The 20,999-nt window shown below is 34.1% G+C and overlaps 5 protein-coding genes across 5 annotated transcripts; 1 reads left to right on the top strand and 4 right to left on the bottom strand.

Moving 5' to 3' along the window:
- Window positions 1-818: 818 nt before the first annotated feature.
- LOC110635916 (ferric reduction oxidase 2-like) lies at window positions 819-3,181 on the bottom strand. Its single transcript, XM_058152442.1, has 4 exons — window positions 2,426-3,181; window positions 2,084-2,327; window positions 1,274-1,986; window positions 819-1,172 (listed from the first exon to the last, which is right to left on the bottom strand). Exons 1-4 carry the CDS (start codon window positions 2,751-2,753, stop codon window positions 1,033-1,035), a joined length of 1,425 nt encoding a protein of 474 aa, XP_058008425.1. The 5' UTR covers window positions 2,754-3,181; the 3' UTR covers window positions 819-1,032.
- A 5,483-nt stretch (window positions 3,182-8,664) lies between these two features.
- On the bottom strand, window positions 8,665-10,533 carry LOC110635934 (probable receptor-like protein kinase At5g24010). Its single transcript, XM_021785437.2, has one exon. It carries the CDS (start codon window positions 10,385-10,387, stop codon window positions 8,933-8,935), a length of 1,455 nt encoding a protein of 484 aa, XP_021641129.2. The 5' UTR covers window positions 10,388-10,533; the 3' UTR covers window positions 8,665-8,932.
- A 746-nt stretch (window positions 10,534-11,279) lies between these two features.
- LOC110635923 (uncharacterized) lies at window positions 11,280-13,754 on the bottom strand. The gene is made up of 3 exons (XM_021785420.2): window positions 12,861-13,754; window positions 11,482-12,027; window positions 11,280-11,405 (listed from the first exon to the last, which is right to left on the bottom strand). Exons 1-3 carry the CDS (start codon window positions 13,710-13,712, stop codon window positions 11,301-11,303), a joined length of 1,503 nt encoding a protein of 500 aa, XP_021641112.2. The 5' UTR covers window positions 13,713-13,754; the 3' UTR covers window positions 11,280-11,300.
- Window positions 13,755-14,189: 435 nt separating this feature from the next.
- LOC110635921 (mechanosensitive ion channel protein 1, mitochondrial) lies at window positions 14,190-18,240 on the top strand. The gene is made up of 7 exons (XM_058152443.1): window positions 14,190-14,347; window positions 14,664-15,495; window positions 15,594-15,871; window positions 16,034-16,134; window positions 16,401-16,508; window positions 16,643-16,864; window positions 17,752-18,240. Exons 2-7 carry the CDS (start codon window positions 14,687-14,689, stop codon window positions 17,863-17,865), a joined length of 1,632 nt encoding a protein of 543 aa, XP_058008426.1. The 5' UTR covers window positions 14,190-14,347; window positions 14,664-14,686; the 3' UTR covers window positions 17,866-18,240.
- On the bottom strand, window positions 18,122-19,987 carry LOC110635922 (putative UDP-rhamnose:rhamnosyltransferase 1). The gene has a single exon (XM_021785419.2). It carries the CDS (start codon window positions 19,827-19,829, stop codon window positions 18,432-18,434), a length of 1,398 nt encoding a protein of 465 aa, XP_021641111.2. The 5' UTR covers window positions 19,830-19,987; the 3' UTR covers window positions 18,122-18,431.
- Between the last annotated feature and the right edge of the window lie 1,012 nt (window positions 19,988-20,999).

A 20,999-nucleotide genomic window follows, 5' to 3' on the forward strand; every position in this document is an offset into this window, starting at 1 on the left:
CAAATAAATAATCCAACATTTTCATCCCCTGTAATAAATTAATTTCAAAGAGAGACTTGTATATGTGTGTATATATATTGGCTTGTGCCCTCATCCATCTTTGCTTCGAGGTTGTCTGGCACTATGATGCGTTGTGGATTGATAAGTGGCTGCTCTCTCTCAAGCTATGGTCCTGCTTCAGCTTAAATTTCTTTTGTTTCAGTTGTGGCACCTTGGTAATTGACGTTGGTGATTTTGTCCATTTACCAAGAAAAGATTCTGGCACCAATTTTGTTGCTGACGTCTATGGGATGGTCGGGAGAGTGCTTGTGGTCCTTTGGTTTGGTGGTAATTATTGATTTTGGTCCTAATTTCCTTCAGCTGCTGGTTGGTTCATTCCATTGGTTGTCATATAATTTTCTATCAGATGCTGGCTTATTTTTAGCTTGCTTTGTTCATTTTTAGTTTGGGTCTGAATTGCTGCTTGTTTGGGTGATGCTCTATTTTTGGCCTTCAGTGTTGCTACACCATTCAAGTTCGATCTGCCACAATTTGCTTGCTGCTACGTTCTCTTCTGTTGGTGTTAGTTTTATCTTGCTTTGATTTGCTTGTTAAAAAGCTTTTGGCTATATGTTTGGTCTCTTGGCTTTGATGTATTTCAAATTCTTGCTTTGATGTCAGTTTTAGATATTTCACTTAACATACAACTTTCTGGGTAGGTTGCATAGGGGTTAGCCTATCGAACTGAATTTAGTTGAGATGTCATGCTAAATTTTTTCTGATTTTAATATTATTATATTATAAAAATCTTTGCTCATAAAAAAAATAAGTTTTGCATATGAACAACACGACTAGATTTTATACGGCCAATCGCACTGTAATTTTACACGTATACAAACGCTACAAATTACAAAACCAGAAACTTAGTGCTGCGTAAAGTGACTTGTATCAGAGCCGACTGAAACTGGATCAAGGGTTTGAACTTGTTCAGGGTCTTCCGCTAAACGTCCACACACACACAAGAAAAAGAAGGAGAAAATTGCAAAGATGAGATCACCAGATAAAGCTAAGGAACTCAAAGTGCAAATTATCTGCCATTCCAGATGAACAAATTGTTGCAATCTCATGTCTCATCTTTTTCGGACCACTAACAAGAATTCCCACACTTGGTCCTTTGCAATCACCTAGTATTCCTACACCCAAATGAATAAAAAAGAATTTATCTACAATGGCAGGGAATAGATGCAAAGCATGTAACTAGAATTCTACAGGCACTGAATCACTAGAAACTTACTCTTTAGGTCAGGTCTTTCACCATAGTGCACGTTAATGGCCTGGACAAGAGACTGATGAGGGAGACTTTCCGATTCTCTCTCAGCATCGTATAACCATGAGCCTGCAGGTGATGTTCTACTTAATATGGATTCCTCAAGGTTCTGAATCTGATCCGCTTCCCCTGCATTTTGTTTCTTATTCCACAAAACGGCTGCACTTGCTGTCGTGGCTATGCATATGCATATTACTAACATATTCAGAAAAGATCGGAAAGAGTATGAGAAAACTTTCCAGGTGTTGTGATCGATAGGATAAATATAATAGCGGGTAATAAGGCCAATTATGATGAGGAAAATGATAAAAGAAGATGATATTATGGAGCCAAGCCAGAGCCAGCTATTGGGGCCTAAAATGGCTGAAACAGGTCCATCAGTTGGGTCGGGTTTGAACCATATAGTTCGAAGGAGTTTCGAGTTATTGAACGAGGGTTCTTTCTCTCTCGTTACATAAGCTTCAATTTTTATTTGCAGATTGGAAATTGCTGATGGGGTACCAGCTACTGGAAGTAGCAGGTCTAACATGGTTAGGTCTGAAGAGTTCTTGAATGAGCAAATTAGGATTACTTGTGGAGTCTTGCATTTGTATGCTGTGGCTGCAAAGATGAGTTCTCGAATTATAGATATGAAAGGACTAATTCCACTGCCTCCACTCACCATCACAAGAGTGTCGTGCCTAAAATGTATAGATCATTCTTAGTCCAGAATTTCACTTTCATAAGCGAGAACAGAACATCTAAATACGTATTGTTAACTTCTTGTTTAGTACAAACCTTAGAAACTGAGTTGAAGCAGGTCCATAAGGTCCTTCGACTGAAACTTCAAGACGATCAATTGAGGAAGGTGATGAAAGCATCTGGTACAGCTTCTTGGACCAAGTTCCTTCACTTTTGAGCACAACACTCAATATCTCCGGTTCTAAGTTGCTATTAGAAGTGATAGTGAATGGATGCCATTGCAGCTTAGAAATGCTAGGCACATTTATAAACAGAACGCTGGTTGGATTATAACTCAAACCTAGCAATATATATTAAAAAACTAGTTAAAAACATATCAGTTCTCAATATATACGATCATCACTTGTAAGAAAAGTAATGTAGAGTGTAATCTTTTACCTGGGGTTTTAGAGAAGTTGATTTCTAAAGTTTCACATGGTAAAATGCGGGCTGAAACTAAACGAACTCTTCGAAGAGATTGTAAGAATCTCAGGTAGCGATCGACCAAGAAAAGGTAAAATCCAGGGAGCATAATACAGGAAAAAGAGATGGCAACGTGCAGGAGAAAAAAAATCATGAAAAGAATGTAGAGATGATGAGCATAGAAGAAGAGCTCAAACATTTTTCGCCTTATGCGAGGGAAGGATGTTGCCCACAGGCCCAGCCCAGCCAGCAAAGATATCTCCCCAGCCACGTTTGATACCTCAGCGCCACCCCATTGCAGCATCTGCTATGAAAGAGTCCATTAAATGGATTTAAAAAAAAAAAAGATTGGGCTTCACAGAGGAAGCCCAGATTCACTTCCGAAAACAAAAAGTATCTTTGATGTCAGATCAGGTCCTTCTCATTTCACACTTTATCACTCTCATATTCCAAAATGGGTCCTACTCCTTACCCATTCTCTGCGTAGAAATCGACCCATCAGATAATCCTAATCGTCAACTGTGTGAGGGCAAAGTATTGGCAACCCCATTTTCAGAACCATACTTTCCCAAGTCAAAATCGTGGAAAATGTACTAAAAAAAGAAGCCCAATTATTAAAGATATCTGATTGTATTTGTCTGGGTACAGCCAAGTTCAATCCTTGTGCTTTTATCACTATAAAATTCAATTAAGTTCCGTCTGATTTCATTGTTGAATATAATTAATAATTATTATTTATAATTAATTATAATTGATATATTTTAAATTTTTAATAAAATTATGTTTTTATATAAAATGATTAACAAAAATATAATTTTTTATAATTTTTTATAATTATTTATTATAATTTAAAATAATCTTGTATACAAAATTATTTTAAAGATATAAAAATTTTATAATTAATAAATTTATTTATTTAAGCATATTTAGCAAAACATAGATTTGATGTGAGAATAAAATTATTATTAAATTAGTATAATTTTATTATAAATAAAATTACATTATAAATAACTATATTAAAAAAAATTATTCAACTATAAAATTATATTATACCATATTATTAAACATAGTCGTTTTTTAATATAATTTTATTTATTAAATATGAACATAATAGTAAAAATGTGATTTTTTTTTCATATCAAAACATGAAAATTACATAAATTATTGCACTTTTTTTATGAAAAAAGTTTATAAAAAAATAATAATTTTCCTTTTATGAAGATTCTATATGCTTTTTGTTGTAATAATTTCATTATTTTTTCTTCCTTAATTAGTTTTTCTTATTATAAAAACACCCTTGAAAGAAAAAATTAATTATGATAACAAATAAATATTATTTTGCAGTAATTTTTTAGTGATGTTATAAACTCTTCAATTTTTTTACCCTAAAACACTAATTTTTACTAATTTAAATCTGCATAGTTACTAATTCTATGGAAAAAAAAAAGATAAATTAAAAATGACATGCATAACTAAATTATCTCCATTATTACACGCCAATTACATTAAACTAAAATTATAATATACATTCTAAAAAATTTTAATTTTTTAATTTCAAAAACTATCTCAACATTAATTTGTTATTTTCATTATATATATATTTATGAAAAAAATTAATATGAACATTTTAATTTTGTAATTGATAATTATGTAATATTTATTCAAATATTTTAATTTTCATTGGTTTATTATCTTCAAAATTGTTTTTAAACGGTTATTCTGAAAATTATGTGCTCATGAATACTTAAAATTTATTAATATTAAAAAATAATTATATATAAAATAATGAGTAAATAATGTATACATCGATAAGAGGGTGTTTTTAACATTTTTTTAGATGAGAATAATCATATTGTATTTTGAATAACTTATTTAACAATAATAGATAGTGGCCATTTAAATAAAAAAGTATAATTTATTTGTAAAATTTTAAATTTATCAAGAATAAAATTTTTTTATAAGATATATTTTTTTTAATTGAATTAATTTTTTAAAAAAATTACTTTCCTTTAAAATTGATTAATAAATATGAGAGAAATATAGGATGTATATATGACAACAAATTTATATGAGATTACCTTATCTTTTTTCACTTTATTTATAAATGATTAATATTTCAAGATATTTTAGTCTTTTTCTTTATTTTAGTTGTGACTCTAATATATTAACTTGTAAAAATAGGCTATATATATATTATTTACTTAAATTAACAGTCAACTCAATTTAATAATAGATTTTAAAAATTATAATGCCATATATACGATTACATAAGATTTTCTACAAAACATACATGAATAAATTCAATTTAAATTAAAAACATGCTTTTTTTTTTTGTCTATAATAAGAGATATGGGAGAGAGACTCGAGAGAGGACCCCTGTAAGAGGACTAACAGAAATGTGAGAGAGGTGGGCGATCGATCAACATTCTTGATAATATTATTAAAATAAGATGAAAATAAAAATGCAACACTCCTAAATTTTTAATTAATTATTTTATGGTAGATATTAATATTTTATTTTATTTAAATTTTTGGAGAATTATTTGAAATTTTTCAAATTTTTAAAATCGGGTTCAATTTTTTTAAAATATAAAACTTTGATGATTTTTAAAAATTTGTTTAGAGACAACGTGGTAAAACTAAAAATATATTTAGGCTCTACGAATTTTTTTGAGTTTTCTGAAATTTTTTTGAAATTTTTGAGCCTCGTTTTTTGTCCCAAGGCAGAGCAAAAATTCAAATTCGAGTATCCTGAATCGGACCGACCGAATTGAACTGGACCGAGTTGGACCAGTTGAATCGGACCGGCCCTATTTCTCTTCTTCTTTTCTTCTCCCGCACGCCTCGACACCCTCACTTCCCTTTCCTTTTTCTCTCTCCTCCCTCCTCCCCTCACTTGCCAGTCACCACCCCTCCCTCCCCAGCTTGTCGGCACACCTCCAGGATCGCTCCTCGCCGCTGGCCGACACTCCAGGCCGCAGAAAAATGGCCCAAAAACTCCCCCTCTGCACTGCGCTACGTTTCATCTTTCCGGCCAAAATCCGTCCTATCCGACCACCAATCAGACCGGGTTTTGTCCCAAAACACGTCTAAACCTCGAAAGCTTTTCATAGACACTAAGAACACAAAAATCCATCAAGCGGTTTGTCCATTTTTTATCCAAGAAATTTTTGTCCATTTTGATTTTCAGGCCAGATTTCTTGAAAACCGTAAATCCCACCAAAAATCCGAGAGTGCCAGAGTGCTCCACTCGTCGAGAGCTTCGCGGAAATACCCATTTCAAATTTTTCTGACACATTTTTCTAGTGGGTCCAGTGAGACTTCGCAGTATTTTTCCGAGCATTAAATGAGTTTAGAAAATTTCGTAAAATTTATATACTAATCCCCGTGTTATGGGTTTCGCGTAGGTACATTCAATTCGCGGAAATTCGACGGTTGGTCGGGTTTGCAATTTCAGGCCTGGCAGACAGACTACCAAAAAATTTTCAAAACCGAGTTGAGAGTATAGGCTACCCCATCATTTTCAGACGTCTTGGACGCGTCTACAAGGTCGGAATTGGCATAGATAAACCCAAACCCACATTTTTCTTAATTATCTAGTGCCTGATTTCGATTAAAAATCTATAAAATATTCGTGATAAGTCAGAAAAATACAATTCCTTTTGCATTAGCTTAATAATATTGCTAAGGGCCACGGGGTAAAATTTTAAAATTTTTAGAGCTCAATTGGGTAGTTTTTGCAAAAAGGGGTAATTATAGGGACTAAATTATAATTTTTTAAATTGTGGGTGTTAACTGTTGAATGGGCCCAGGAGGGGTCATGTGATGTGATTGAGTTGTGGATATGTGACTTGTGGATATAGAAGGGCATTTTGAACCCTTTTGCAGGTTGGGTATGTCCTAAGTATAGGGGAGACTCTGCTGAAATTTTGGCACAACTTAAGATGTCTTTGATTTTTTTTCAAACTTGTATTGAGTCAATATATTAAATAATTACAATGAAATTAGTCAAATGAGTCGAGACAACCTTCCTCCTCTGCCACAGTGATTTTGGTTTAAATCTGTGAGTAAAATATTAATTTTAATTATAATTTAAATATTATTATATGTTCAGGCATGCCCATGCATCACTTATAAATATATATATCTATGTAGTTAAACACTAGGCATGTTTTATATTATATTCTCAATTGATAAAGTGCCATGAATGTTGTTTGTGGTAATTTGGAGCCGTGTGCGTGCGTTGGTGTGTGGTATTGAATATGGATAGGACGGGTAGACGCGACTTGAGAGATACTCGTTGGGACCCAGTCCTTTATAGATAAGTTAGGATAGGCACGGCTTGAGAGATACTCACTAGCCCCCGCATTTGGTTTATTAAGCGAAAGCCCGACTTGAGAGACACTCACTGGTAGATGTTGGATTAAGAGGGCTGTATAGGGGATTAGCTCCCATATATGTACTGTTTGAACAGTATTGGGTGTGTGAGTGCTTCAAATTGCCTTTTTACTGTTATAATTTGATTTGTATGAAATTTATGATGATGTTGCATTCCATTCCTTATAATGCATTAGCTTTAGATAACTATAGAAATTGTGGTTAAAATTAGTATTTTACTCTCTCAGTCGAACGCTCACTCCTGTTCATCTTATTTTTTCAGGCTACAGGAGGATTACTTGTTGTAACTAACCTGCTCTTCTTCTTCGCAGGTCAATTAGTAATATCTAATGTATTTTATACAATTTAGTTAAATTTTAGACTCCACATGTGTTAGGAGTATTTTAAGTAATTTGGATATGTAATATAATATTATGTTGAATTTATAAGAATATTAAATGCATGTATGACTGGATTGGGTGGGTGAGCTGAGCTCCCCAAATTATTATATATTGTGTTTACAGGTCGGGCGAGTCAAAAACTATCGGTTGAATGATCCATTTTATGGCCAGACTCTGTCCGGTTGAATTCTTGAAATTGGGACCAAATGGACCTTAGGAATGGATTGAGGAATAGTTAGGCTTACTACAGGTCTCGGGAGCTTTAGGCTGACTAAGTCTTAGTGCTGACCCAAATCTTAGTACCGATCCAATCCATAGGTTAGGTCGTGACAAAAAATATTTACTTTGGTAGTTTGAATCTAAAACAATTTGCTAACACAATGTTTTATACAAGAAGACGTTAACAAGACCAATGTTTTCTAATTTATCATTGAAAACGTCAATCTAGAAAGCATTTTTTTTTGTTCATTATAAAAAGAAGAGTGCTACCAAGAAAAATGCTTTTTGAAATAGCATTTTTGAGCACAAGATTTAATAAATATTACATCATATCAATGAATATTGAAAACCCCATTTTTTCGTAAGCATTAAAACGCTTTAAAAATGCTCTTTGAAACCTCGTTTTCACATCACTAATGCTTAAAGACAGAATATATGAATAAAGAAAGTGCAATTCTTTAACTCATAATCTTCTATTAACTTATAGCCATGCCCATGCTCATCATCTTTGGTGATCTAAACAGTTATTCCATTTTTTTTATAATAATTTTTAATATTATTGATTTTATAATTATCTTCTTTATAAAATTTAAAGTAAAATTTTACTAGATGATTATTATATTTAAAATTTAAATTCATAAAAAAATTTAAAATTAGAGATATTTTTCTAGATGAATAATGAAAATGTTTTGATGTAATATATTTAAATTTATACACCTCACACAAAATGGATATCATCACATCAGAAAATTCCAGCTTTGCGGTCCTTATCCTCGCTCATCTTTAAGGCAATTTCATCCCCTATGAATAAATGAATTTCAAAGAGACACGTGTACATGACCCAACAAACACATATGAAGACAGGTATCTGCCAGGCAAAGTGGTAAACGGCAAACCTAGCTAGCCTGGAGCTTAGCTTGCTTTCATGGAAATCTATTTCTTTTATATAAAATATATAGAAATTAGAATGGTTCTAAATTCAATTATTTGTTGCAATGCATTTGTGGCTAGGGCGTCAGATTTGGAATTAGGAAAAAAACAGCATCTGGATGACTCATTACAAGTCATGATTTTCTGATAATCCAACACATTTAATTTTCTAATCAACTTCTATTCCTCAAAAAAAAAAAAAAAAAAAAAAAAACTAAACCTAACATCTTGACAATATGGAAGTAGAAGATCATAGCACACAATACAAACACTAAAGTAGCATAGATATGGTAAGAAAAGAACCTCTTTATAGTAACGGGCAATCCATTATCAGAGGAAGACAACAACGATGAGACGCCAAGGTTATTTGCCAATACACTATATGCTGTAAATACAACTCGCAAATTCCCTCTTCAACGAACTCCAAGTACAATAAGCTCTCTTTAGAATTAGAGACTTTACATTAGAAGTTATAGAACCATCCATGACCTTTAATAGCACAAAGTAAGAAACTAAGAACACCATCATCCTACTATTGCATGACCATTTGCATCATTCAAAAATCTGTTGATCTTGAAGAAACATCAACTTTGCCAGATAAATATTCATTGCTAGGCTTTACATTATCTTCTGGGACATCAGTTGGCAATTTAGACCAGGCAACAGAATCCCTTGTACCAACTGTCCTCTTATGCATAAGCACGGATAAGCTCAACAACAGACACACAACAGCAACTAGAGGAAACAAAATACCAAAATTCCCTCTTGGCCAACTTCTCAATACCATCCCTGCACACATTTTCCCATCAAGACTACCCACTGAATTACTCATCTTCATGATCTCCACTCCATTCAGGATACCATCAACTGTGTGTACCATGCTCATGTTTGAAGGTCCAACACTCACTCTTAAAAACCCATAGCCATCACTATCAACAACAAAATCTGCATAAAATGGGGAAGCCAGCATATATGTAATAGAGGAAAGATCCAGATTTTCATATGCCAAATGCCCATTGATATACACATTAAAATACAGCAAACCAAGCGACATGCTAGCAATATCACAGAAATGCAATCTAACAAGGTATTGATAACCCTCCATCACTGGAAACTCCCATGTCATGTTTGCATCGGGGATCGAAGCATTTGTGCTAGAAATTACTCTAGCAGTATTGTATACAAAATCAGGACCAACTTCACGACTAGCACCTCCATTTTGATACTTAATTCGACCACTGAAATAGATCCTGCTCGACAATTCACTTGATTCAAAGAACCCATCATCGGGAACCCAAGTTCTCCACACTGTATCATTAAATGGCGTCACTTTTGGACCCCCGACATTCACCCTATACAATGTTTCAAGAGCCTGCTTGGTTAAACCATCAAATTTCTCAGTTTTATTGCCATTCACAAGAATTGCCATATCAGCAATCAAATCTTTAGGTGCAGACATCACTTCAATTGCATTAACAAACCCAAATTCATTCCTTCTTGTTGGCAAAAAAGTAATAACAAGTTTATTTGACTCAACCCAAATAAAATACTCCTTAACCAGAGGGGTCGCTACATTCGCCACAGTAAAATTGCTCAAAACGACATACCCATTAACCAGAACGTGAAATTGAGCGTAGTTTAAGTCCAAATTCGAAGAGACGAAAGGGTAAAAATGAAGGCGTACCATGTGGGTTCCTGGATCCTTGATCTCGAAAGCATACTTGGAAGGTTTCTTGAAAATCCTAGCCGTGTTGTAGATTTGGTGTGAACTGGGGGCCGGTTTTTGGTTGGCAAGTGGAATCGTCCGGGTGGCAGAGAGGAGCGGCGAGTTGGGATTAGAGGAGTCGTCATCAGAAACGAAGTGGCGACTGTAAACAGCAGCGTCAACAGAGGAGCCGCAGTTGATAAGATGATTATCGGTAGGGGAGAAGGAGGACAGGGAGAGGGCAGAGACTAGAGTGAGACAGAGGAAAATGAAGGAGAGAGTAAGGTTTGTGCGTGGAATCTCCATGAAAGAGGAATTGAGGTAATTGAATTGGAGAATGAAGAGTTAAAAGAAGCGGGTAAAGGGTTCTTTGGTTTTGTGCTTTGTGCGTAACAGAAGCCGAGTCAGCGAGAAGACCTGCGTTTCGGAGTCTGCGCGTTCGGACAATCTGTAGAGCACAATGAGCGTTTTACGCGTTTAGCTTTAGCTGTGGCCTTAAGATCCCACAAATAATTTTCGAGTCTTTTGACCACCACAAATGGCTGGATGAAACGGTGAGTTTTCCGAATAAGATTCGCAACTCACACAGCATTTTTTTATATATATAAATAAATTAAAAATAATCATATAGCCAGTTATGAATTTGATCACGAAGTTTAACATATAATAATAATTTATTCTCAATTATGGTGGTGATAATTAGATCAACATCAATGAAAATGCGCCAATTAACCTATAAATGAATTGGGCTTCCAAGTAGTTTATGAAAACCACTATCAACCTATTTTACTTTGATGTTGAAATTATTATTAAAAAAATCACTTCTTAAATATATTAATTTAAAAATATTAAAAAATAATTAAAAATAAATTTAATAAATTTTAATTATAAAAATATTAAAATAATTTTTTAAATTATTTTTTTAATAATATTTAAAGTAACAATTTTTAATTTAAAAAAACAGTTTCACTGCCCTAAACGCAATGCATATTATACTGAGTATCGAATACTGATCAAAACTAAAAGAGAATAAGGTCAAAAAAATTAAAATAAATAAATAATTTTGGAGAAGTTGATCTAATAAAGTTAAATCATGTAATTAACTCCTAATTAATCAGCTAGAATTTTAAATTAGGATTCTCATCATCTAAATTACAGAAATACTAATATTCTTTAACAATTATAGCTAAAAAAGACAAAAAAAAAAAACTCAGGCAAATCACCGTATTTCAATGACCTCATCTTTTTGGCATTCCCCAACATCAATCACTAAAGTTCTCTTTTTCTTAGTTGGTAAGATTCTGCAACAGTTTCTTCTTGGAGCCTGCATAAAAAAAAAAATTAAAAAGAAAAATAAATGAAGATATGGAAATATATTTAAAAATAATTTGGTTAATTACCTTATTCCAAAAATAGGGATCAGGCCTCTTATAAACCTCCACTTTAACGATCTGAGAGGGATTGGAAATCTTCCACTTACAATCTGGATTAGAAATGTTCGGGCCAACATACATGCTAACTGTGCCATTTTTATTATTACCAGTATATACTGCATCAGCCAAACAATATATGGAGGGCCTTTGACATGAGTTCTTGCTCAATGACCGTGTATTGAATGCAAAAGCTTTGTATCCAGCTTTTGGATACCAATTCAAAAATGTCCTAGCTGGCTTTTCAATCTCTCGGGGAGGAATTATGCCTCGAAAAATTTGAACCGTATAACCCCAGGATACAGATATGGTCCATTGTCGAGTCTGGTCGTAGCAGATTGATTGTTGCATGAGCCCAGCAGAATCCAATTGCATTGGGACCTTGAGTTTTTGTAAGGATTGGATCCGATCCATATCAGGAAATATGGGCTCCACTAGGTCTAGATGGTGTAGGGAAACTAAAGGTGCAATTGGATGTGCAGCCAACAGCCCATATAAATTACCATACACATCATACTGTTCAACAAAAACAAAATAATGGCAAACAAGCATCAGAAAAATAAAAAAAAATTATGAAAGGAGGAGATTATACTGAGAAAAAAAGAGATAACTATGAAACGAAGAGATTACACAGACCAAATTGTAAATCAAATATTATCCTAAAAAACGAGGAAATTATAAAATAAAATCTTATAATTAAATTACTTTAAAATGTAATATAATAATAAAATAATTAATTTGCTCAAATATTTAAAAAAATAATTATTTGGTAAATTAATAAATATTTTCTGATATATAATTGAATAAAATGAGTATGGCATAAGTAGTTATAATATAAAGAAATGCTAACAATATACAAGTCAAAAATTTGAAATACAAAATTACATACATTTAATTCACATTAATAATTGTTAAAAAAAAGTCAAATAAATAAATATTAAATAATTAAAATTAAAAATTTTACAAATTATATAAAATATTTTAAAAAATTTCCATATCTTATAAGAGAGAACATATGTTGTAGAACACACAATAATCTCTCAAACATTTAAACTATAAAGCTGGGCTTTAATTGTAAGAGACTTTACTTAATTAATTTAATAGTCGCTCATTTAAAAAAATAAAACCATTAATTCTTAATCCTTATCTAAAAAAATGGTTTATATTTTAACTTAGTTCATGTCAAGTGCTTAGAAAAACATATTGTTCAGCCAATTTTCAACCATGATAACAAACGATCCATTCAAGAAAATAAGAAAAAAAAAAAAAAACACTTGATAGTTAGGACAGGAGATTAGACAGGGCAAAAACTCTCAACAAAACTCAAAACTTAACGTAAAAAAGCTAACCTGGTGAAATCCAGGTTCCCTGGTAAGTGGAACTCCAAGCTCCGCCATGCAAGCCTGAATTCGATCATCTGACCCGTATAATTCAGGATACCTCTTTATGCATCTATCTTGCATCCTCGCCAGTTCCTTCGCTAATGGGTAACTTATAGCAAACCCTCCACCTCCATAAGCCATGCCATAAGAAAAATATATGTTCTGCAAGTGGCTCTCTGACGAACTCCCTATATAATAATACTGATTATGGTCGTACTTGGACAAAACCCTCACCAAATTATCTGCAACAAACACCGTATCATCATCTCCCATCACAAACCATCTCACATCCTTCATTCCTAACTTCAAAGTCTCTGATATTATCCTCGATATCCGAATCGCAGAACGGTGACCTTTCGGATTTTTGTAAGGGAAATCTGACGTGTTGCTCGATATCATTATTGGTGGCAAGAGATTATCATCATCTGGATCTTTCTTTACATGCTCGTCTAACCAAACGATGCCTCGCATTTCATCAGGTCTCCACCATAACTTGATGTAGTTTTTCCTATGGTCCCATAGTTTAGAAGAGGCTCCAATTCCAAAAACTATATGATGGAGAGTTGTGTTCTCGTGCAAGGTTTTAGGGTTTTCTAGGAGAGGCTCGGAAGTTGACACATTTAGGTGCACAGGTAGAGTTACCGGTAGGCTAAGAGGAAGAGGTGATGGGTTGGGTGGAGAACGCAATATCTTTAATGAGTTAATGGAGTAGAAGAGATAGGGAACAGCTATCAAAAGAAGAAGACTAAACATTAATCTTGAAAGGGTAGTTGAAGTTTTCATATTGAGATGACATAAAAAATTTTCTTGATCTTTCATTCTCTCTTTGCAGAAACAATGCGCCCTCTCTGCAGAAACAAGAAAAAGAAGAAACTGTAGAGTTAGAGAAGGAAGAAACTATAGAGTCAATTTATAACTGAGATTCTAGGCTGCAAAACTACTAGGAAGAATCCAAATGCAGTATGACTTCTATAAAAGATGAAGTCTATCAACCTCTACGCCTTTAAACATGTCATTTATTGTTTATTATTATTTATTATTTATGCTTTTAATATGGGATTTTGCTCAAAATTACTTCAATCTCACGTTAAAAAATTGACCGATTTAGACTCATTGTATGGGCCCCACCATGCAGTGATCTAAACATCCGGTGATTAATATATGTAGAAAAATTCTTAGATAAAATTAAGATATATATGATTATAAAGTTAACTTTTAATTATAACTTGCTGGCCGTTGGATGATATTACGGAGACTGGTCAGTTACATCCAACGAACGTAAAACAATTTGCATCTAAAGGGTATCTACTCCTAAGTTCATCTCTTGCTGTCTTTCACAAGCCTCTCTCTCTCCATCTCTGTCTCTTTGGGTATGACTCTGTCTCTCTGGTAAACCTTCCCAAGCAAAGAACATGCTACCTGGCATGCCCAAAACTCACCCCCATCACGCCCTGGTAAGCAATTTGCTTAGAAAAATTGGAATAAAAGAAAAAGAATCTTCAATTTGTAGTGTTTTAATGGACTGTTCATGAAATGGAAATTAGCCTATGTACTTTTGTTCATCTGCATTTTCCCAGAATTCAGATAGAAATTTAGGGTTTATGGATATTCTTAGATAACATTGCTACGATACATTAATTAGAAGGTTAATTTTCTGTTCGGTTAGTGTATTGTACATTTTTTAATCTAAATCTCACAATACTATCGATTTTTCTGTCTTCTTAAAATTTCCTAACTGTTGAAATGTGTTTGATGATGATGTTTTTGTAGATTGGTATTACTGAGTAGCTTTAATGGCTGGAATTAGGCTTTCAACGCTAAAGTCAGTTTATAGTTCCATTAACCCTAATTCAAAGCTGCAGCCATTTAACCCGTTCACAAGTTGTACAAGATGTGCTAATCAAAGTCTTATAAGATCGTTATGTGCTTTTTTAAATCAAGATTACTGCAAAGGAGAATCTAAACTCGCTCAGAATTTGGAAAATGCTCATCCTAAAATTCTGAGTTATGATTCTTCGGTTGTTACCCATTGTTTCAAAGTCAAATCCGTATTCTCAAGCGCATCATCACCCAATTCGTGCTTTGGAAGAACTGTTCCTTATATTTCAGTAAGCTCCATGTTGAGCTATCGATCACTTTCATCATCTTCTGGTGGCAAAGTCGACAAAACTGGGTCAGTTGAAATTTCTGCTGCTTCTAGTGGGAGTGATGTGGATGTTGGTAACGGTGGTGATGTTGGAATTGACTGGATTGAGAAGGTTAGAGACTCTTGGCGAAGTGCAGTGGATGCAATGACTTATACTGGACAAAAGACTAAAGAGGTCTATGATGAAATGATCCCCTATGGTCAGCAATTACTTGATTCACATCCTTATCTTAAAGATGTGATTGTTCCAGTTGGTTATATTATTACTGGTACCATATTGGCATGGGTAGTGATGCCTAGGCTCTTGAGGATGTTTCACAAATATGCTATGCAAACTCCTGCTTCTTTGCTATCTAGAAGCTTATCTGGCGCGCCGGTTCCATATGAGAAAAGCTTTTGGGGTGCTTTAGAGGATCCTGTGCGATATCTAGTTACCTTTATGGCATTTTTAAAAATGTTAGTGGTTCCACTTCCATATCTTTGTCATTTTTGGATTTGCAAGTGTCTGTTATGATTTTATTTCTTCATTTATGTGTGATGGCTTTGACTTGTAGTGGCATGATGGTGGCACCAACTACTATAGCATCTCAGTACATGGCACAGGGATGGAGGGGTGCAATTGTTCTTTCTTTTGTATGGTTTCTGTATCGGTGGAAAACAAATGTGTTTAGCCGTGCATTGGGTGCTCAAAGTTTATCATTGGTTGACAAAGAAAGGATGTTAACTCTTGATAAAGTTTCTTCTATTGGTCTTTTTGTTATTGGTTTAATGGCCTTAGCTGAGGCGTGTGGAGTGGCTGTGCAATCTATTTTAACAGTGGGTGGCATAGGAGGTGAGTGTCACTGTCAATCACATCTCCTCCTTCACTTCAGTTAAAGAACAGTTTCTGTCGAGAAAATGGTGAATCAAATAATTTTCTGATTTTGCAAATGTTTTTAAAATTTGTGACACGCTACCAGTTATTTGACTTCTCTATTGTTAAAATCCTATGCAGGAGTGGCCACTGCTTTTGCTGCTAGAGACATTCTTGGTAATGTGCTGAGTGGGTTATCTATGCAGTTTTCAAAACCCTTTTCACTTGGAGATACAATAAAAGTAAGTTGAACATGTCATTTGTTATTGGTTGATCCAAGTTTGTCTTTAGATGGATAGAAAAAATTCTCAAGCAAATTTTGTGGCTATGCAGGAATGGTTAATAAATCCAATCAATGGCTTTTATTAACAGTACTATAATGATTATTGTAGTTGTATGCTGAAAAACTCTCTATTGAAATGCATATTTGATTTCTACAACATCAAAAACAAAAATTCATTAAACATGCATGACTATTTGTGGATTTTATCTATTCTTCTTCTTGTAGGCTGGATCTATAGAAGGACAAGTGGTGGAAATGGGACTTACTACCACAATGTTACTCAATGCTGAGAAATTTCCTGTCTTAGTCCCAAATTCATTGTTTTCTAGTCAGGTGGGCATTTTTTTCTCCTGTAGATTGTCTTTACATTTCTAAGACACCATGGTAAATGTGTTCTACTTCATTATGCTACTTGAATTTATGAAATTGCTATTTACACTACAAGCTTGGCTGTCCTTTATATATAGGTAATTGTGAATAAATCCCGTGCCCAATGGCGTGCTATGACCACTAAACTTCCTGTGAAAATTGATGATTTGGAAAAGATACCTCAGATATCAAAGGACATAGAAAGCATGCTAAAGTTGAACCCAAAAGTTTTCTTGGAAAAGGAGGCCCCATACTGTTTCTTGTCTAGAGTAGAAAGCTCTTTTGCAGAATTGACTATTGGATGCAATCTTAGACACATGGTGAGTTTCTAATGTCCTTCCTCCCCACTTTACAATACTTTTGGCAAGGAATAGAATTGACATTTTGGTTTACCTTGATAAGGGTTGTGTTTGCTTAATTTTTTTTTGATCTTCTGGCCCTTGCATATCTTGAGGTGATAGAACTCATCTAGTATATAATTAATTGTTAAAAGTTTTAGCACTTGTTTAGCCAGTTTTATGGACATTGACTGGAGAGTGGGGAATTTTTCACTACACTGGTTGTAAATTTTTTGCAGCAGCAGCAAATATTAATTCTTTTCACTAGTTGATGATAATTACGCATAGTCTAGGATCTCATCAACTTAAATAAGCTTCTAAATGAATAAAATAAAATAAAGAAAGCTTATGCATGTTCAAAATTAGTTTTTATGAGTTTTGCTGGCAGCAAACTAGCAAAGTTAATTCTTCTCCCTAATTCATAGTACTTGTGTATAATCTAGGATATGTCAACTTAAATAAACTCCTACAATCACATCAAATCAAGTCTGGTAAGCTTTATTCATGCAAAATCAGTTCTTATGAAGTTGACTCCTAAAAGCCGAGTGAGATAGTTATTCATGTATTTAATGACATTTTTAAAATCTTGCTACACATTGTATTTGATGCACTTTTGGAAGTAGTTGTATATTTGTCTTATTTGGCGCTTTGGTTTCTGAGTACTGAATAAACTCCCTATTCATCTCTTGATAGTTATATCATTGAATAATTGCAGATTTTGGTCGTAATATGCTCTTCTTTCGTTGAAGCTCTGTTTTGCATGCTTAATGCTTGGACGTATCTTCATTTCTTTAGTTTCATTGTGTTAGCAGCACTTTTGTTATTCTTTCAATTTTCCTAACGCCTGCTTTAATACCCTCTGATTATAGAGCAAAAATGAACTGTACTCCACGGAACAAGACATTCTTTTGCAGTCAGTCCGGATACTAAAGGAACATGGTGCTAGATTGGGTAGTACCTGGCAGGATATAACCTCTCAGTGATTTTGCAGATAAATGAGATTCTTTATGCTGGAGTTTGGACACTTGCCTCCCTATAGTTGCTGCAACTTCATGGAGCTTTGCAAAGGCATGAATTGAAAATCATTATAATGTAAAGGTAGACTTGAGGCTAGCTGAAGTAGACAGAATTTAGGTGTTATAACTCATCATATCTTGTGCAGAAGAAACAGGGATTGGGCAGAGAGAGAGAGAGAGAGAGAGAGAGAAGGGGAAAAAAAAAAACAAAAACACAAAAACAAAAACAAAAACAGCAAGTTTTATTGAGAGTTGTAACTCATCTGTCTTCATGATTTTCCAAATTTTTCATTACAGTGGATCTCTATAAATAGGGTGGTAGCCAAATCCTTTTAAGCGGTATCTCCATCCAATACGGACTTTCAAAACTTTCAGAAGCATCGATTAGCACCGTGTGTGACACAGAGATGATACAGGAATTACATCCGTGGGTGGACGGCATATATAGCTTTTATTGACCACGAAAGACCATATATTTTTACTTATAACATCTACACCCACAGAAGGAGGGGCATCATCCTTGCGTCTACCTTTCAAACTCCATTCCTCAGATACTCAACAAACCTAGTGATGTAGTTCTGATGCAGCTTCCTATCCCCAAAAATGGCAGCAGCTATTTTTGCTTGATGCCTCAACTGCTTCCCTTCTTCTGAAACCATAGCTAGTCTCAGAGATCTATCAATATCATTTCTAGTAAATGATCCATCGTCCTTCCTGTCCACCTCCACGGCCAAACCTTTCTCTACCAGTAACCTGGCATTGACCCCTTGGTCAATAATGAAGGGCAGAGCAATTAGACAAAGCCCATGCTGCAGAGTTTCTATGATTGAACCCCACCCAGAGTGAAACAATGATCCCCCTATTGATGGATGTGCTAGAATTTCTTGCTGAGGTGCCCATCCTATGCAGACAATTCCTTTCTTGGATGTCCTGTCACTGAATCCTGGAGGCAGAATAAAATCTTCGATAGCCCAGCTAGGTTTTCTAAGTGCCCACAGAAATGGCAATTCGGAAAGCTCCAGCCCATATGCTATCTCGTAGACTTGATCTTTGGTAAGTTTACACTCGCTGCCGAACCCAACAAACACAACTGATTTGTGTTCTTGATTATCAAGCCATTCAAAGGTCTTCCTCCAGGTTCCATCAGTGATTTCTATTTTTTCAGGTTTTTCTGGAGGGAGCAAACCTAGTGGAATCACTGGCTTCCCAAGAATTTTCTCAAATATTTTCAGGTACTCGCCTTCAAATTCAGTGCAGCTACGGACAACCGCAGCTTGGCAAGCTGACATTGTCTTAGCAATCCGTTCAGCGTCACTTACGCCCGATGCATTCTCACCGTAGAAGCCAGAAAAAAAGTTGCGAGCCTCATAGCTTCGAAAAGCTACGGAAGAGGGGAAAGTTATCCATTCTGGTGGTGAAGTTAGACTTTCTGGCGTTGCTCTGAATCTCTTTCGGCCATCACCGTCTAAATATTCTGGTGGTCCTATAAAGGCTCTCATAGCCCCAGAGAAAACAGACAGATATAGGAGTGGGATAGCAAATTCTTTAGCAATATCAGCAGCCCAGTAATGGCAAAAGTCAACGACTAACCAATTGGGCCTTTTCTCAGCGACAAACTTCTTAAAGGGATGTTGCAAGAGATCATAGGCGACTTTCAGGTACTGAATCTTCTCGGAGGAGATGTCTATTGTGGCCTCAGCTCCTTCGGGCAAGCGACATTCACCATCCAGAGTAGGCATTGGAAGCTCCACCAAGTTTATTACATGTGTTAAACTTGGTGAAAGTTTAGGGAGTCTCTGAATATTCCCTGGGGTTGATACAAACGAGACGTGAACTCCAGCTTTGGCTAATGCAATGGAGAATTGGAAAAACGGCATTATATGGCCAAAGGCAGACCATGGAAGGATTGCCACATGCAAATCAGCTGCCATAGCTAATCGTTGAATCTTTCGGAAAAAGCTGAAGAGGCCAATACCTGAAATGAGAATAATGGGCAACTACAAGAGAATATATTATCACTGTATGATGGGTAGAAATAATTTGTGTGTTACTATTAAGGCTTTCGTATGTGGTGACGCCAACACATAACATTTTTAAATCTTCCGGCTGGAAGGGTTCCTAGTGGCTTCCTTGCTTGGTTAACATTTTTTTCAGTTGGGGTTAGTTGAGATGTCTATTTCAAATATTATTATTATTATTATTATTATTATTATTACGATGTTAAATTCACATATTTAATTGAGATAAAAGATTGGCACACATCACGAGAAAAGCATGTAAAGATATAAAATCCAGAGGAGTAAGAATATACTTTAATTCGCATTTTATGTTTACAAATTTGCTTTCCACGAAAGAAAAGAGTTGTTAAACTGATCACGTGGATGGCATGGCAGCATACTTTTTTCGCGCTTCTGATGCTTTTTCAGGCTTTGATTTTAAGGCTACCCAACAAAAATTATTCAAAAAGAAAAATCTAAATATGCAATCACAATTTATAATCCCTCTCAATCAGTTTTATTATCTGAGTGTCCAGCAATTATGAAGGATTACTCCCTCCATTATAAATAAATAAATAATTAATTATTGGCTAAAATATTTTTATAATATTATTATATAGAAATGTGTAAAAAAAATAAAAACATTAAGAATAATAATAAAATTAAAAAATAATTAATATATTTTAATTTTTTAAAATAGTAAATAAAGTAAGATAAAAAAAAATTAATTTTTTTTTAAAATTATCTATTATAATGGGACGAAGGGATGTAGAGAGCAACTTTTCTTAAATATTTTATTTGCAAAATTTTGTGGATAAGTTAATAGAATTTGGCAAAAGAAATTCTAATACAATTCAAGTTTAATATTTTAAATTGTTCATAATTCAAATTGTAACTCTAGTCACAACTAATCTGTTTTGTGGAAATTTAAAATAATAATAATAATAATAATAATTGGGATTTGTAGGTGTTTATCATGCATATAGAAATTAATTCATAAAAAATCATCAATTGTTATATTAAATATTAGTTAAATGTTTGTGATATGCACACATTTTATAAAACTTAATTTTTTATAATTAATTTAAAATTTAATATTTTGTT

The sequence above is a fragment of the Hevea brasiliensis genome, chromosome 9 (genome assembly GCF_030052815.1).
Source record: "Hevea brasiliensis isolate MT/VB/25A 57/8 chromosome 9, ASM3005281v1, whole genome shotgun sequence".
NCBI lineage: Eukaryota > Viridiplantae > Streptophyta > Magnoliopsida > Malpighiales > Euphorbiaceae > Hevea > Hevea brasiliensis.

What these genes read in the sequence shown, in the direction of transcription:
- LOC110635916 (XM_058152442.1), bottom strand. Translation starts at nt 2,753, where the DNA reads ATGCTGCAATGGGGTGGCGCTGAGGTATCAAACGTGGCTGGGGAGATA. An exon ending in CAACTTCTCTAAAACCCCAG is followed by an intron (nt 2,328 to 2,425) that starts GTAAAAGATTAC and finishes ATATATTGCTAG; the next exon opens with GTTTGAGTTATAATCCAACC. An exon ending in GCTTCAACTCAGTTTCTAAG is followed by an intron (nt 1,987 to 2,083) that starts GTTTGTACTAAA and finishes TATACATTTTAG; the next exon opens with GCACGACACTCTTGTGATGG.
- LOC110635934 (XM_021785437.2), bottom strand. Translation starts at nt 10,387, where the DNA reads ATGGAGATTCCACGCACAAACCTTACTCTCTCCTTCATTTTCCTCTGT.
- LOC110635923 (XM_021785420.2), bottom strand. Translation starts at nt 13,712, where the DNA reads ATGAAAGATCAAGAAAATTTTTTATGTCATCTCAATATGAAAACTTCA. An exon ending in GGGAACCTGGATTTCACCAG is followed by an intron (nt 12,028 to 12,860) that starts GTTAGCTTTTTT and finishes TTTGTTGAACAG; the next exon opens with TATGATGTGTATGGTAATTT. An exon ending in ATCCCTATTTTTGGAATAAG is followed by an intron (nt 11,406 to 11,481) that starts GTAATTAACCAA and finishes TTTTTTATGCAG; the next exon opens with GCTCCAAGAAGAAACTGTTG.
- LOC110635921 (XM_058152443.1), top strand. Translation starts at nt 14,687, where the DNA reads ATGGCTGGAATTAGGCTTTCAACGCTAAAGTCAGTTTATAGTTCCATT. An exon ending in AACAGTGGGTGGCATAGGAG is followed by an intron (nt 15,872 to 16,033) that starts GTGAGTGTCACT and finishes AATCCTATGCAG; the next exon opens with GAGTGGCCACTGCTTTTGCT. An exon ending in GATGCAATCTTAGACACATG is followed by an intron (nt 16,865 to 17,751) that starts GTGAGTTTCTAA and finishes CTCTGATTATAG; the next exon opens with AGCAAAAATGAACTGTACTC.
- LOC110635922 (XM_021785419.2), bottom strand. Translation starts at nt 19,829, where the DNA reads ATGGCAGCTGATTTGCATGTGGCAATCCTTCCATGGTCTGCCTTTGGC.